The 16,946-nt window shown below is 42.5% G+C and overlaps 1 protein-coding gene, 1 non-coding gene and 1 gene segment (V, D, J or C); all 3 read left to right on the top strand.

The window, feature by feature from the left end:
* LOC124392842 overlaps positions 1 to 16,946 on the top strand; it is a 69,975-nt gene that overhangs the window by 11,543 nt on the left and 41,486 nt on the right.
* On the top strand, positions 576 to 6,966 carry nrm (nurim). The gene is made up of 4 exons (XM_046860092.1): positions 576 to 885; positions 3,873 to 4,066; positions 4,192 to 4,368; positions 4,916 to 6,966. The coding sequence occupies exons 1-4, from the start codon at positions 690 to 692 to the stop codon at positions 5,243 to 5,245; spliced, it is 897 nt and encodes a 298-aa protein (XP_046716048.1). The 5' UTR covers positions 576 to 689; the 3' UTR covers positions 5,246 to 6,966.
* Positions 1,088 to 1,160, top strand: trnak-cuu. Its single transcript has one exon. It is a non-coding gene; the product is annotated as a tRNA-Lys (tRNA).

Raw genomic sequence — 16,946 nt, 5'->3', positions numbered from 1 at the left:
TTTGTCTTGGATCTCTGTTGAAGACATTTTGCGTCTTTGTTTATCTGTTGCAGTTGTTAATGGAGATGTTTGCACGGTAGGTAGTAACCAACACTGTTCTGGTTTCTCAAAAACCTTTACTGGTCATGCAGCATTTCCCAACATCTGAACTGACATAACTGCCTTCAGGGGTTTCCCTGGAACAGGCTGGGAACCCCCACCAGAACACACTGCATTTTCAATGTGTGTGTGTGTTTGCTGCTGCTGTTGATGAACTTTCCATCCTGAGTTCTAGTTTTGTGATGTCTTTAAATTCCCTGGATTATAGCGTGAATGCTTCAGTTCCTCCTTTTCATGTTTTCTTAAACATTAATGCATTGGAGATTTTTAAAAATGTAATATAAGCTGCAGATGTACCACACAAATATTCCTTTAAGATACTGAATAATAAATAATGATCTTTATTCTAACTCTGATCTTATAAAAACTAACCATATTATAACAATTAGTACTAAACGGCGGTTTGCGGGGGAAACTGCCCCACCGTGTGGAAAGAATTTCAAACTGCACCTAGAAGTTTTGGGAAGTTGTGGCTGCCAGTGCTGCCAATAGCTGCCTCGTGTCTCCACGCGCGCCCTGTGTAGTGTATAAGTGGCAGCACTGTGCAGCCTTGGTAGTGCACTTCATGTGGAATAGGGAGGTGGTTTGGGATGAAACCTGTTGGTTATACGGAAATAAATATAAATAGAGACACCATGGCGCTGCTGACGGTTCGGAACGTGACGCTGTGCGTTGTGTCTTTAGCGAACTTCGTATTTGTGTTCGGTACCGCGGCGGAGTTCGTGCGCTTCGTTTCCTTCCGGCCGGTTTATCACAACATCACCGGAGGCGCGGCCCTGTGCGACGGTGAGCTCCTTCACTTCAGCACAGAACATCTACTGAGAACCTCCTCAAAACACACATCTGATCATGTAGATCAGATCCGAACCCTAGAATGAAGTAAAGCTGCACCTCAGGCACATGTTTCTGCTTCAGAGATAACTTTATGAATAAACTGAATAGAGTTGAAAGTAGATCTTGTGCTGCAGCAGGGTGGAGATCAGCACCAGCCCGGCTAGCTCAGTCGGTAGAGCATGAGACTCTTAATCTCAGGGTCGTGGGTTCGAGCCCCACGTTGGGCGATCAGGTTTTTTATAGTTCATGTTCATGTAGACTCTAAACACACACACACAGTCTACATGTTCTTATAGACTTCAAACACACTCACATACACTAAGTTTACTTACTCGCATTCCCGCCATTGTCTTCACCTTCACCCCCAATTTACCTCAGAGATCTTTTACCTCAGAGCGTTTATACCAGATCTCTCCATTCTGATTGGTCAGTAGTCCCGGCGCCGGCGGCAGAGCCAATCACAGGCTTTCTATAAACTCGCTCGAGACAGGTATGTTGCCATAGCAACAGCTCCTTAAGGGGGATGAGCTCTGAATGTCTAAGTGTAGGCTAAAAGATAAATAAATATAAACACACACTTCATTAACCTGTTCCTTATTATTCAATTATTTATTAGATGTTCTTGAATAACGTGGAATTGTGTACAAGTTTACATTTACATTTACATTTGCGGCATTTAGCAGACGCCCTTATCCAGAGCGACATACAAACGTGCTTTAAATCTCTAGTAATGAATAAATCTACACTGGTACGCAAGAATACAAACTCAATATAAATATAACTCGAATTCTACAAACTTGGAAAGTGCTAATTTAGGTATTTCAGGAAGAGGTAGGTCTTCAGTCGTCGCTTAAAGATAATCAGGGACTCTGCTGTACGGACATCTAGGGGAAGTTCATTCCACCACCTCGGTGCCAGAACAGAGAAGAGCCTTGAATTGTACTTACCTCTCATTCTGAGAGAAGGTGGTACCAGTCGAGCAGTGCTGGAGGATCTCAGACAGCGTGGTGCAGTGCGAGATGTGATGAGGTCACTGAGGTAAGATGGCGCTGGTCCATTTTGGCCTTGTAGGCAAGCATCAGTGTTTTGAATCTGATACGTGCAGCTACTGGAAGCCAGTGAAGGAGTGCAGCAGTGGGGTGGTGTGGGAAAACTTGGGCTGATTGAACACAAGTCGTGCAGCTGCATTTTGGATCATTTGCAGTGGACGAATAGCGTTCAGGGGAAGACCTGCCAGCAGAGAGTTGCAGTAGTCCAGTCTTGAAATGACAAGAGACTGAACAAGCACCTGGGCAGCCTGTATGGACAGAAATGGTCGAATCCTTCGGATGTTATAGAGAAGAAATCGACAAGAACGAGCAACATTAGCGACATGTGGGAAAAAAGACAGTTCATTGTCCATAGTTACCCCAAGGTTACGAGCAGTGGCTGAAGGGGAGAGCAGAGAGTCATGAAGTGTTATTTGTAGATCTTGACCTGGAGATGAATCACCTGGGATGACCAGCAGTTCTGTTTTGCTGGGGTTGAGTTTAAGTTGGTGAGCACTCATCCATAAAGATATATCTGACAAGCATGCTGAGATCCGAGCAGAAGCTGTGGTATCTGATGGAGGGAAAGAAAAGATGAGTTGAGTGTCATCTGCATAGCCGTGATAAGAAAACCCATGTGAGGATATGACTTCACCAATGGAGTGGGGATAGAGGGAGAAAAGGAGGGGACCAAGTACAGAGCCTTGTGGGACACCGGTGGTGAGTCTGCATGGGGCAGATGTGGATCCCCTCCATGTTACCTGGTATGAGCGACCTTCCAGGTAGGAAGCAAACCATTCCCATGCTGTTCCGCAGATATCAAGGCTCTTGAGGGTTGACAAAAGTGTCTTGTGGTTGACTGTGTCAAATGCTGCTGAAAGGTCCAGAAGGATAAGTACAGATGACAGCTTGGCTGACCGAGCAGCATGTAGTTTCTCAGAAACAGCCAATAGGGCCGTCTCTGTGGAATGTGCCGCTTTGAACCCAGACTGGTTCGGATCGTGGAGGTTGTTCTGTGAGAGATAGACAGACAGTGCGTTCCAGAGATTTAGAAAGAAAGGAAAGTTGTGTGGAATTGTGTGGTAGTGGTGTGTAAGTTTTTTGATAGTTGGGTGAAATTATGTGTAAGGTATAGGTAAATTGTGTGAATTTGAGTCTTAGTATGTGGAGCTAGTGTGGAATTATTTGAACGTTGTCTGAAATTATGTGTAAGGTGTGTGTAAGTTAATTGTGAAATTTTGTGTAAGGTGTGTGTAAGTTAATTGTGGAATTATGTGTAAGGTGTGTGTAAGTTAATTGTGGAATTATGTGTGTTGTGTGTTAGTTAATGTGGAATTATGTGTAAGTTGTGTGTAAGTTAATTGTGGAATTATGTGTTAGTTGTGTGTTAGTTAAGTGTGGAATTATGTGTAAGTGTGTGTAAGTTAATTGTGGAATTATGTGTAAGTTGTGTGTAAGTTAATTGTGGAATTATGTGTAAATTGTGTGTTAGTTAAGTGTGGAATTTTGTGTAAGTTGTGTGCAAGTTAATTGTGAAATTGTGTGTAAGTTGTGTGTAAGTTAATTGTGGAATTTTGTGTAAGTTGTGTGGATTTGTGTGTAAATGTAGATTTCTGTTTGGTGAGGTGATTGTGGTGATGGTTTGAGATAAACACCCTGACATACTATAACACACTATAGCATGACCCACATAACAACACATTATAACACAATACAATATAATGCAATATTTAAAAAATAATGCAATAAAACACAATATAACACATCACAGTACAACATAACATAAAGCAACCTAATGCAACATAACACTATATAACTAATAGCTCCATGTGTGAATAAATGGTAAGTGTGTGTGATTTCTGAGTTTTTGTTTATGATTAATGAACATGTATGATATTTTATCGTCCTCAGATGCGGCGTGGTGGTCCGTGGCCCTGCGTGACCCCGCCGTGTTGAAGTGTTTAGCCGTGGATGTGTTCCTGTTGGTGGTGTTCAGTTTGCAGCACAGCCTGCTGGCCTGGACTCCCGTTAAACGTGTGTGTCAATCTGCATTAGGGGTGTTAAACCGAGCCATGTACTGCTTCACTACTGCACTCGCACTGCAGGTAACACACACACACACACACATGCTGCACAACACAACTGCTACATCTCAATGATGTTTTCAGCTTTAACAGAATGTCACCATACTCTTAATGTGTGTGTGTGTGTGTGTGTGTGTGTGTTGCAGCTGTTGATGCGTTACTGGCAGCCGGTCACCAGTGCCCCCTGTCTGTGGTCAGTGCAGAGTACACCATGGAATATTTGGTTCCCGCTCATTTGTTTCACCGTACACTTTCTGTGCTGGGCCATGATCTGCAGCATCCTGCTTATATTCGATTATGCAGAGCTGTTGGGGCTCAAGCAGGTATACACACACACACACACACACACACACACACACACACACACACACACACACACACCATATTACACTATACTACCCATACTACACAATCTCTAGATTGATGCTATAGAGGCTTATTTTGATATTATAGTCATTTATATAACTAACAGCAAAATATGCCTACATACTTCACATATGACATATAACGCACTACAGAGGCTGGTACTGACGACCCAAATGTGTCCCTACTTCCTAATTCCTACTGAAGAGACTAAAATAGGACACTTCCTGCTCTACGGTGTGCAGTTTAGGACACAAGGTCAAGTGGTGATTTCATAGAACACTTTGGAGATGGTTAAGATCGTGGCCACACCCTCAGCACCCACAGAGGCTTATACTCACTGCTTGTGCAGGTGGGACAATCGCAACAAAAAGTTACTTTAAAGGACAATTATATGGGAGGTGATGGTGTGGTACATGGTTCTATTCGGAGTAATGACACATTATTCTATTCAAAGTCTCACTCTCTCTCTCTCTCTCTCTCTCTCTCTCTTTATTTCTCTCTCAGGTGTATTATGAGTGTTTAGGCCTGGGGGACCCGCTCTCCCTGAAGTCGCCCCGTGCCCAGCGTCTGTATGCCCACCTTCGCCACCCCGTGTGTGTGGAGCTGCTGCTGGTGCTCTGGTTTTTGCCCACTCTCTCGGTGGACAGGTGTGTGTTAGCAGCATACCTGACGCTTTACCTGGCCCTGGCCCACTCTCTGGATGTGGAGGACTGCGCGTACCTGAGCTCTCAGCTCCACAACAAGCTGCACTTGTTCTCCACATCTGCAGGGGGCGACACCCACACACACAGCAACAACAACAACAACAAGAATGATGATCACAAATTAGATTAACTTCATCCACCTGTGTCCCAGTGCTGCACTTAACACACTCTCATCCACTTCCTCTGTAATGGCCCATGAGCTCTGAGATGGACAAGAGGACGTGGATAAGTGTGTGTTAAAAACAGTGTTGGAACACACGGTTTTCTGCACACACACAAACACACGTGTTTTATATTCATATCAATAAGGTATAGGAAGATAAATGGATTGAATGTTGGAGGGATAGAAAACAGCTGTTTATACATATATTTTTATTGGTCATTTTGGTACTTTTTATATAAAATAGTATTATAGATTACAATGAGGTACTTACAAAAAGAGACCTCTTACAACCCCAGAGACTAATTCAATCCAATTCAATTTAATTCAATTATGTTTAATTTTTAGAGCGCTTTTAACAGTGGCCATTTTCCAGAAGCAGCTTAACAGAGATAAAGAGGTTAAAAAGTTGAAATGTAGAGTTGAAATGTAGAGTTAGAGTTTGTTCCTTATAGGTTTATCCAGATCATCTAAAGCAACCAAAACATGGATTAATCGAGCAGGATTGAGTTATCTGAGCTGCATCTGAACTTAAAACCAAATGATTCTTTTTTATTTGAAAGATGTTCTGACTTGTGGACCCTACCGAAATAGCTGAGTGGTCAAATCATGGGCACTTTTTTAATTAGAAGACTGCAAATGTTAAGAAAAACTTTAAACTCTGCTGGACTCATGATGGATTTGTAATCCAGCTAATGTCAGTTATCAGTTAATAAAGAAATCTAACTGTCTAAAGCAAACTTTAGTGGAATTCGGAAATCGTGTTAACTCAGTAATCTGGTTACTCAGGATTCCAGGTACCTCTGTAACTCATCTATCCCGCTAATCTGACTAAATCAGTAACTCTGCTAATCTGCATACAGAGAATGAAGCCCTGTTCAGTGAATATCCAAATGTTTGCTGTTTGAACTCTTTAATTTCAGGTTATTATCTCACTGTCTCAGTAGCTGTATTTTGTGCTGTAGACAGTATATTCAGTATTAAATACATAAAGTTTATTCTGATTCATGTGGCTCAGGTGCAGAATCTGAATCTGATACAAGACCTGACATGGGCTGCACAATAACATCTCTGAATTTTAGTTATACCCATTAATCTTATCTTTCCAAACTTCACCAAAAAACAGGGAAAAAACCTAAACTCAGTGGAGAGAAGTTGCAGGTGAAACTATCCAGAGTGCCAGAGTGGAATGAATGGTAGCGTCCAGGGCTTTTTTAAATCACACTAAACTAAACAACAATTAACTCAAAAACTATTCAACTATAAAGCAGTGTTGAGATCTAAAGGATTAAACTCGTGCTGCAGCCTAAATTATAACCAACAGACATGAATCTGTTTTTGTGGCTCATGTAATATGTTTATGAATATACTGTAAAAACCTTTGTTCAGTAATGATCAGTGTTTGAATGATCACTACACTCATTTTCACACCTAAACAGTGATCAGGGTTTCCCCATAGTGTCATTATTTCAGGATAATGATTTTCCGTTCTGTTGTAATAGAATACATCAAAAACTATCCAGTTATTTGTTTGTTTGTTTGTTTGTTTTTTGAACAATATTGGAAGTAAACACTGTTGTTACATATTTTGTATTTGATTTTAAAGATTATATCTGTGGTCACATTGGTGTTCTGGATTTTTTGATCATGATGTAAAGTTATAAATAATAAATTTGAGTGCTGAATTGGAATATCTGCTTTTGTCTTATTGATTTTGCTTAAATATTTAAATGTACAGTTTTTGACAGACACACAAATCCAAAGTGTTTTAGACTGTTGTTGATCTGTTGGGAGAAAAAATAATCAGGGAATTTTTAAACATGAATGGCAGACCATACACCTTAATAATATTCCAACAAACAAAAATCCGGAAAGAAATTATAAATATATTATATTAATAATTAAAATTTAATAATGACATAATATTCTAACCTTTATTTACAAGTTCTTGTGCTGTGACTTTTTTGGCTTTGCAGTTTTGCATTAGTGTTTAAAATCAGATGTGCCTGAATAACCATCTCTGCAATTCAAGACAGCTTTGAGTATACCGACAGAATTGTCTTCATGAAGACTACATGTCAGTTATCTTGCAAGTGTGGAGACTGGATGAGGACCCAAATGCAGGATGTACAAACACAGGGGTACAAAGAAAACAGGCTTAAAAGGAAAAAGGTAACTGAGCAATTGGGCAAGACAAAAACACAGTCCAATAAAAACAGTCCAGGGTCAAAACACACAAACAGGGCGATGCAGGGAAAGACAAAACCAAAACCAGTCCAAGATTTGAAGAGCTGGCAAACAGAACCATGAAGGGCAGAGCAGAAACACAAACCAAAAACTTCAAACCAGAGCAGTGCAGTGCAGAACAGTGTACAGAGTCATGATCAGGGTCAGGAACAGGTACAGGAACAGGTGTAGGTACAGGTAAAGGGTCCAGAGTAGGCAGGGTGGCAAGATCATTCCCAAGGACTTTAGGAAGCCGGTGAGTTAATCTGGCCCTGAGCTAAAGTCTTTGGTGCCCTTAAATACTGGGAGGCGCGTGAAAAAGTGCAAGATGGCCGCCGACACGGAAGTGCATGCAGAGGAACCGGAAGTGTGCGCCACGGAACCGGAAGATCCCCACACTATACAGTACAACTTTGACTTCTCCAACATCCACAGTGACCAGTTACATCAGCAAGTGCTTAGATCATGTCACTGTCTCCTAGATCATAATCTCCTGCTCCAATCAGAATCCGTAGATAAATATGGAGGTGTGTGCTTCTGAAAACTAGAGGTGCTGCTTTCAGGACAGGTTCAAGTTAACAAGGTCCAAACCATCCCAGACCATCAAAGAGGCAAAGTTTGAACATATCCAGAGAATCCACAGCCACTTCAAGTATAGTGGTAAGACTGCACATTGTGACAGGGCATCATAACCTGTCTAAACTGAGATATCAATCATCCAAATCTCAGGACTGTGCTTCCTAAACACCATCAGCATGTGCACTTTGCAACGAGAAGAGTGAACACACTGGATCTTTTTTACACAAACATCCATGGCATGTACCAGTTCAGCATTCAACACAATTATCCCTCAGCACCTCAGTGGAGGGCCGTCAGGGCCAGCAAGGACTTCTCTGCTGGCCTTAACAATATCAGAAGCACTTACCTACATTTAAAACCTAAATTCTAATATTTGTTCCATGAAATTTATTCCCAACTTCTTCATTTCGTAGCGTTTCTCTCGGTTGCACTGCTTCAAGTACATGTATGTGGATGTTAGATTTTTTGTCCAAACAGATTTCAGCCTCTATGTGCTGCCATGGCAATCTAATCTGCCCAGGGCCTTCAGTTTTGCTGGCCGATATACCTTAAACTATATTAGCAATTGGTCTGTTTCTGTCACGATCTTCCGGTTTCGTGGCGTGCACTTCTGGTTTCCAGCCCCTGACAGTTTCTTTAACCGATCAGATTTCATATTCTCCAGAATAGCGAATATGACCGGTACCATTGGATTACGGACTCTGAGGAGCGGTGCAATTTGTCATGTTATTAGACAAATATTGATTGTGAACTGCTCCAGATGTTGTAGGTGCACAGTTGTGGTTGTAGTGTGGAGGTTTGGAGTCTTAACTGGGTTTGTTGCTTTAGTAAAATGGTTTTCACCTCCATATGTAAAATGTCTCTCTGTAATGCCACGTGTTGTTATATTGTGTTTTTGTACAGTATTGATAGTTTCTATAATTGCGACTGGATAGTGGTGGTTTTAAGAGGTGGATTAAGTAGGGTACATCCCCACTGAAGGCCCAGGTATCAAATGCACAGCCCGCCACTGCAGCACCTGATTGAGAAGCTGAACCTACTGGGCCTGAACACTTCCCTCTGCAACTGGATCATAGACTTCTTGGCTGGGAGACCTCACTCAGTCCAGATTAGGAACAGTATCTCCAGCACATCACACTGAGCACTGGGGCCCCTCAGGGCTGTGTGCTCAGCCCAGTGCTGTTCCCTCTGCTGACTCACGACTGTGTAGCAATGCACAGATTGAACCACATCGACAAGTTTGCCCATGATACGACGGTGGTGGGTCTCATTAGCAAGAACGACTAGTCAGCATACAGAGAGGAGTCTAGCAGCATCTCTACTTCCTGGGAAAAGGTAAGGAACTACCACCACCAATCCTCATCACATTCTACAGAGGGACTATGGAAAGTAACCTATGCAGCTGCATCATTGCCAGATCTGGAAATTGCAATGTTTCTGAATGCAAACCCTAGAAATCATAGTGAAGACGGTTTAGAAGATTATTCATTGGACACTTTCATGGACATTTACACAACATGCTGCATTTGTAAAGCCACAAGTATACATATGCCTGTGATCATGACCACCTACACTAATACATGAATCAACACTGCCACTAGTACATGATACAACACTGTCATTATCAATATCTTGAAACGGGTTGGAATCAGGGAGGCATGTGTCTGTTTCGGAAGAAGCGTCAGAGACTTGAGAAACACAAACCAGCCGGTATGATGGCCATGGGTCAGGTGTAGAAGTCAGCAGAGTATCAAGAAAGAGCAAATATTCGGCATGCACCGTTAGCAGAAATTGGCAATAATGTCTCTTAAGCAAGATCATGGGGTGCACCTGGCCGAAACATCAAAACATGCTTTAGCACTAATTTGAGCACGTAGCAGAATCATGCTGTCACTAAATTATGATAACATTAGATAAATCAATGAGAAAAAGTAGAAGAAAGAAAATTAAACAAGATACCTACACATGGTTAGAATGGATATGTGTGTGGGGGATCCCCTGATTTTCAAAAGTAAGAATAAACATGGAAAGGAAGTGGGAGGAATAAGATGGTTCTCCATTTTTTTTGTGTCCAACCCTAAATAGGCTAAAGTTAAAGGAAATTAAAATAAAGAATAAAAAATAACTTAAGTAACGTGTTAAAGAAAGATGTTATGAGATCATTACTGGAGAGTTTCCATTTGAATGGTAAAGGGATGTACATTGTGTATAAATGAAGAAGATTTTGCCACTGATTTTCAGATCATCTCCTACATGTCACGAGTCTGCTCTCGGGTTGATTGTGGTTTTACTGCAATAAACTCTACTTTGCTTTTAAGAAGGATTATTTTAAAAACATTATTGGTACCAGACGGACAAGCTATTAGAGGGGCACACAGATTTAAACCAGTGAACTCTTGTACCTGGGGGTTCCAAAGCATTATGCAGAGCAGGTATCAGCTGATGTGTAGAACTACACAATGTATTGATTTTGTCTGGTTTTGGTGGAAAATATAACTTAATTGCAGCGGAGATTAATGTAGAGGTTTCAACGTGTCCTAGTGAGTCAATGTGTTTAATGGAGTGTGAGAACTTTAAAATCAACTTTACAAAGAGAAAAGAGAAATAAGATGCAGGTCTTTAGACATCATTCGAACAATGTCTCACATGTTCATCTAGAGATTCATTCCTCCACCATGGCACCAGAACGGAGAAGAATCTTGATGCAGGATGCTCTTGTTACCCTGAGAGATGGAGAACAAATATGAAGGTGGAAAAGAAGTTGAGCAGCTGCATTCTGGATTGGTTTATGAGGAAAATTAAGATAAGATAAGATAAGATAAACCTTTATTCGTCCCACAGTGGGGAAATTTCTATGTTACAGCAGCAAGACAAAGAAATAAAAATACATGCAAATATACATAAAAAAAGAAGAATATACAAAAAAAAAAAATAAATAAAAACAGAAATAAAAATAAATAATAATAATAATAATAATAATAATAACAAAGAAATAAAAATAAATGCAAATATCTAAAAATAATATACATATACTACAATACCAGTATATATACAGTACAATGTAATAATACAAATAGGAAAAACAAAAGTACGCTTTTTAAGTCATGTTTTGAGGTAGTATTGCACGTAAATTGCTGGTAATATTGCACATAATATTGTACCTGATTTGTTTAATAATATTTCACACAGATAAAGTTATTGCACATCTTAAAAAGTAATAGCAGTGTTGTATGTTGGTGACTGGTTTTACTGGGAACAGCTTTGGTTGTATAGTCTAATAGCAGCAGGGAGAAAAGACCTTCTGTATCGCTCCTTCAGACACTTGGGATGTATTAGTCTGTTACTAAAAGAGCTGCTCAGCGATGTAACGGTTTCATACAGGGGTGGAGGCGTTCTCCAGCAATGATGATAGTTTTGTTACCATCCTCCTTTCTCCCACCTCCTGTACAGTGTCCAGGGGAATCCCCAGGACAGAGCTGGCCTTCCTGATCAGCTTGTCTAGTCTCTTCCTGTCTGCAGTAGATATGCTGCTGCCCCAGCAGACCACTCCATAGAATATGGCTGAGGCCACCACAGAGTCAAAAAAGGTCTTCAGTAGCTCTCCCTGTACTCCAAAAGACCTTAGTCTCCTCAGCAGAAAGAGTCTGCTCTGCCCTTTCTTGTAGATTGCCTCAGTGTTGTCTGTCCAGTCCAGTTTGTTGTTTAGGTGAACACCCAGGTATTTGTAAGAGTCCACTCACAATGTCCTTTCCCTGAATGTTCACTGGTGATAGAATTTGTTTGTTTCACGGAATCCACCACCAGTTCTTTCGTTTTCCCGCATTTATCTGGAGGCAGCTCCGTTGGCACCAGTCCACAAAGTTCTTTATAAGTCCTCTGTACTCTGTCATCATCATTCGTGATCAGACCGACGATGGCAGAGTCATCAGAGAACTTCTGTAAGTGACAGGTTTCTGAGCTGAACATGAAGTCTGCAGTGTAGATGGTGAAGAGAAACGGGCAAGAACCGTTCCCTGCGGGCTCCAGTATTGCAGACAATCATGTCAGACTCACAGTCACGAGTCCTCACATACTGTGGTCGGTCTGTGAGATAGTCCAGTGTCCAGGCAGACAGATGATGGTCTACTCCCATGTACACCATCTTATCCCTCAGGAGCGCAGGTTGATGGTGTTGAAAGCACTAGAGAAGTCAAAAACATGACTCTCACAGTGCTCCCAGCCTTTTCCAGGTGTGCAATAGCCCGATTTAGGAGGAAGATGACTGCGTCTTTCACTCCAATGCCAGGTTGGAAGGCAAACTGAAGTGGATCCATTGATGGGCTCACCAGAGGTCGGAGATGAGTGAGCACTAGCCTCTCCAATGTTTTCATCAGATGCGAGGTCAGCGCTACTGGTCGATAGTCTCCGAAGTCTTTTGGGCGGCGTCTTTGGTACAGGCACCACGCAGGATGTTTTCCATATCTGTGGCACCTTTCCCAGCTTCAGGCTCAGGTCAAACATGTACAGCAGTATGCCGCACAGCTGGTCAGCACAGGTCTTAAGTAGCATGGAGCTGATGCCGTCTGGGCCTGCAGCCTTCCTCGCTTTGATCTTCCTGAGCTCCATTCTCACCTGGGCTTCTGTAAGGGGCAGTGTGTATTGGCTGGAGTGTTGACTGGAGGAATCGGCAGGGGTGGGAAGTTAGGTGTGTTGTGTATTGTCTGTGAGCTGATAGCAGTGCAGAGAGGTGGGGCTGGAGCTGCTTGCTGTGGAAGCAGAGAGGGGATTGCAGCAGGGGGACTGGATGGGGGCAGGGAGGGTAGCTGATCAAATCTGTTAAAGAATAGATTGAGATCATTCACCCACTTCTGGTCACCCACAGCCTGAGAGCTTGGCTCCTTGTGACCAGTGATGGTTTTGAGCCCCTTCCATACACCGCTGACATTGTTCTGCTGCAGCTGATCCTCCATCTTCCTCCTGTAGCATGCTTTTCCTTCCTGATCTTCTTCCTCAGTTCTCTCTGGACAGTTTTCAGCTCTTCCTTGTTTCCTGATTTAAACACCCTCTTCTTCTCTTTAAGGAGAGTCTTTATATCAGGGTTTATCCATGGTTTGTTGTTGGGAAAACACCGTACAGTCCTGGTGGGTACAGTATTCTCCACACAGAAGTTAATGTAGTCCGTAATACAATCTGTTAGACTGTCAATATCCTCCCATGTGGACTGCACAATTCCTCCCACATAGTTGTTTCAAAACAGTCTTTCAGAGCCTCATCGGTCTCATCAGACCATGTCGTCACTGTGTGGAGGTAGCTGGTTGCCTGCATACAAGGGGTTTGTACACAGGTAGGAGATGAACCAGGTTGTGATCCGATCTTCCCAAGGGGGGGAGAGGTGATGAAGCATAGGCCTCCTTTGAGTTTGCATAAAATAAGTCCAGTGTTTTATTGTCTCTGGTGTGGCATGAAACATACTGGGTGAATGTGGGCAGAGTGGAGGATGGAGGGGCATGATTAAAATCTCCAGAGATAATGAGAAGGGCATTTGGGCTCTGTGTTAACAGTCTGTTAACAACAGAATGCAGGACTTCGCATGCCGATTCACCGTCAGCAGAGGGGGGAATATACGCAGCTATCGCGATAACATGCGAGAATTCCCTCGGCAGATAGTACGGCCTCATGCTAGCGGCTAACAGCTCAATGTCCTTACAGCAGATCTGTTCTTTAATAGTGATGTGTCCAGATTTACACCATCTATTATTCACAAACACTGCCAGTCCTCCTCCCTTTCTCTTACCGCTCTCCATCGTTCTGTCCGCGTGCAGTAAATCAAATCCATCCAGAGCCACGGTCGTGTCCGGTGTTAGCTTGGTTAGCCATGACTCCGTGAACAGCATGATGCTACACTCCCGGAATTCCCTCTGATGCTGGGTAAGAGCCGCTAGCTCGTCCATCTTGTTGGGTAAAGATCTTACATTTCCCATAACAATGGACGGGAGAGTTGGTCTGTAACGTCTCCTTTTATTCCGACACACAGCTCCAGCACGGTTCCCCCGTCTTCTCCTTCTTAGCTCATGGGAATATCCGGTTTTCTCCTAGTAGCATCGGCATGTTGCGGAATGCTAACAGCTGATCACTGGTGTAAACAATAGGACCGTGGCTATGAACAGAGTTTCCAGACGCGACTGTGAACAAAGTCCAAAGAAGCAGGAAAAGTAGAGCAAACTCGGTGGCTTTGTTTATGTCCATTGTGCAGTTTCCAAATTTACGCGCATACACTTAAAAAGAAAAACACAAAGTGCGGAACACTATAAAATAAATAAAAAGCACAAACTTTACGGGAGCTGCTGCAACAGGCTGCCACTTGGGCGGCGCCTTGTCTTGTCGTTTGTAGTTTCCTCAACACTGTGCATATTGAGTTTAGACCTTCTGGTTAAATAACTGAGGTGGAACGTAATATAACATCTGATTAGAAACATGAACAATGAAACAGAATAAAGGCAATGGCCTACTGAATTAAAGGTCTTTGCTCAGGAGCAGGAGCATGCTGCATGTCGTGAAATCCACTGAAGGATTATGGGATTTAAGTGAGCATACTGCTCTTCAACAACACACTGTGTGACTACACATAGGCATCTCCTTTATTCTCATTAGCGAATGGTAGGACAGAATTTGGATAAATAATTAGCACTGGTTATGTACCGAAATCCTTCAAACTGGCAGTTATCCACCCCCTTATTAAGAAACCTGACCTTGACCCATGTCAGTTGTCCAACTACAGACCGATATCAAATCTCCCCTTTATATCCAAAATTTTAGAAAAGGTTGTAGCACAGCAGTTATGCTCACATCTGCTTATGAATAACATTTTTGAAATGTATCAGTCAGGATTTCGCCTCATCATAGCACAGAGATGGCGCTAGTTAAGGTGGTAAATGACCTGTTATTGGCCTCTGATCAGGGTTTTGTCTCCTTACTTGTTTTGCTCGACCTTAGTGCAGCTTTTGACACCATTGATCACACTGTACTGCTTGCTAGACTTGAGAATGTTGTAGGAATAAAGGAACAGCTCTCTCTTGGCTCAGGTCTTATTTGACTGATCGCTATCAGTTTGTGGATGTAAATGGTGAGTTCTCCACACTCTATGAGGTAAAGTTTGGTGTTCCTCAAGGATCTGTCTTAGGCCCACTGCTTTTCTCTTTATATATGCTGCCTCTTGGTGAAATTATTCATAAACATGGGATTCGCTTCCATTGCTATGCTGATGACACACAGCTGTATATTTCAGCAAAGCCAGATGAGAGAGATCAGCTTAACAATGTTGAGAAGTGTGTAAAGGACATTAGACAGTGGATGCTTAATAACTTTCTTCTGCTCAACTCAGATAAGACGGAAGTACTTTTACTAGGACCACATGCAGCTAGAAGTAAACTTTCCGATTACGTAGCATCTCTGGATGGTGTTTCTGTTTCAGCATGTACGGCTGTCAAAGACCTTGGTGTGATTATTGACCCGAGTCTTTCCTTTGAGTCTCACGTGAATAATATCACCAGAATCGCCTTCTTTCACCTTAGAAATATTGCTAAGATTAGAAATATGATGTCGTTACAGGATGCAGAAAAACTGGTTCATGCTTTTGTTACTTCTAGATTAGACTACTGTAACGCTTTACTGTCTGGGTGTTGGAGTAAGTGCATAAATAAGCTTCAGTTAGTCCAGAATGCAGCAGCAAGGGTCCTCACTAGATCTAGGAAATATGACCACATCACCCCTGTTTTAATCAGTCTACACTGGCTCCCAATCAAATCTCGCATTGATTATAAAATATTACTACTGACGATAAAGCACTCAATGGTCTCGCACCACAGTATCTGAGTGAACTTCTGTACCAGTATGATCCTCCACGCCTACTTAGATCAAAAGGTGCTGGCTATCTGTTGGTTCCTCAAATAATGAAGACTACAGCAGGGGGCAGATCTTTCTCTTATAAAGCCCCACAGTTATGGAACAGCCTTCCAATCAGTGTTCGGGACTCAGACACAGTCTCAGTGTTCAAGTCGAGGTTGAAAACGTATTTATTTAGTCAAGCCTTTTATCAGTAGATTTCTCTTAGGTAAAGGCACAGATCTGGAGGGAACATGGATATAGAGTGTTTGGTGAACTGGTATATTTGTATGCTGTCGTCCCCTCACATTCACACGTTCACTCAGGTTTGTTGACGGTGGTGTGGTGGGTCGTCTCTTATCCCAGAGATCCCTCATGTCTGTGTTACCTTCTGGTTCTCCCTTTTAGTTATGCTGCCATAGCGAGTCTTGCCGGAGTCCAAACTGCACAGTGACATTAACTTTCATACACCAATAGTTACACTTAATAATCCATATCCTTCTCTTCCCGTCACCCTCTCTCTCTCTCTCTCTCTCTCTCTCTCTCTCTCTCTCTCTCTTTCGGTCGAGTTAAACATGCTCCTGAGGCTCCAGTGACCAGTGTTCCTGCCCCTCTCCCCTCCTTGGATCTTCACACTTCTGTGCAGCTCGGGACGGTCTCTTAATTCCGGAGTAGAACGGGTGCTTTGAGGACGGATTGGACTGTAGTTGGTGTCGGCGGTCTGCTGCACTGACTCGGGAGTGCAGTTTGCTTCTGATCATCATCACTGTACCCCACAACATTGTATATCTGCTTCAAATGGACATTTGGTGCAACCCAGATGAGGATGGGTTCCCTCTTGAGTCTGGTTCCTCTCAAGGTTTCTTCCTTATGCCATCTCGGGGAGTTTTTCCTTGCCACAGTTGCTCATCAGGGACAAACATACTTACAAAGAACATATTTACGTTTAATCACCACATTATCTGTGTAAAGCTGCTTTGAGACAATGTTCATTGTTAAAAGCGCT

The sequence above is a fragment of the Silurus meridionalis genome, chromosome 10 (genome assembly GCF_014805685.1).
Source record: "Silurus meridionalis isolate SWU-2019-XX chromosome 10, ASM1480568v1, whole genome shotgun sequence".
Lineage (NCBI taxonomy): Eukaryota > Metazoa > Chordata > Actinopteri > Siluriformes > Siluridae > Silurus > Silurus meridionalis.
This window is presented reverse-complemented; position numbering and strand designations above follow the sequence as displayed.

Bases quoted from the DNA above. Each gene is read 5' to 3' on its own strand.
- nrm (XM_046860092.1), top strand. From the start codon at position 690: ATGAAACCTGTTGGTTATACGGAAATAAATATAAATAGAGACACCATG. The intron at 886-3,872 runs GTGAGCTCCTTC...TATCGTCCTCAG, and splicing joins AGGCGCGGCCCTGTGCGACG to ATGCGGCGTGGTGGTCCGTG. The intron at 4,067-4,191 runs GTAACACACACA...TGTGTGTTGCAG, and splicing joins CTACTGCACTCGCACTGCAG to CTGTTGATGCGTTACTGGCA.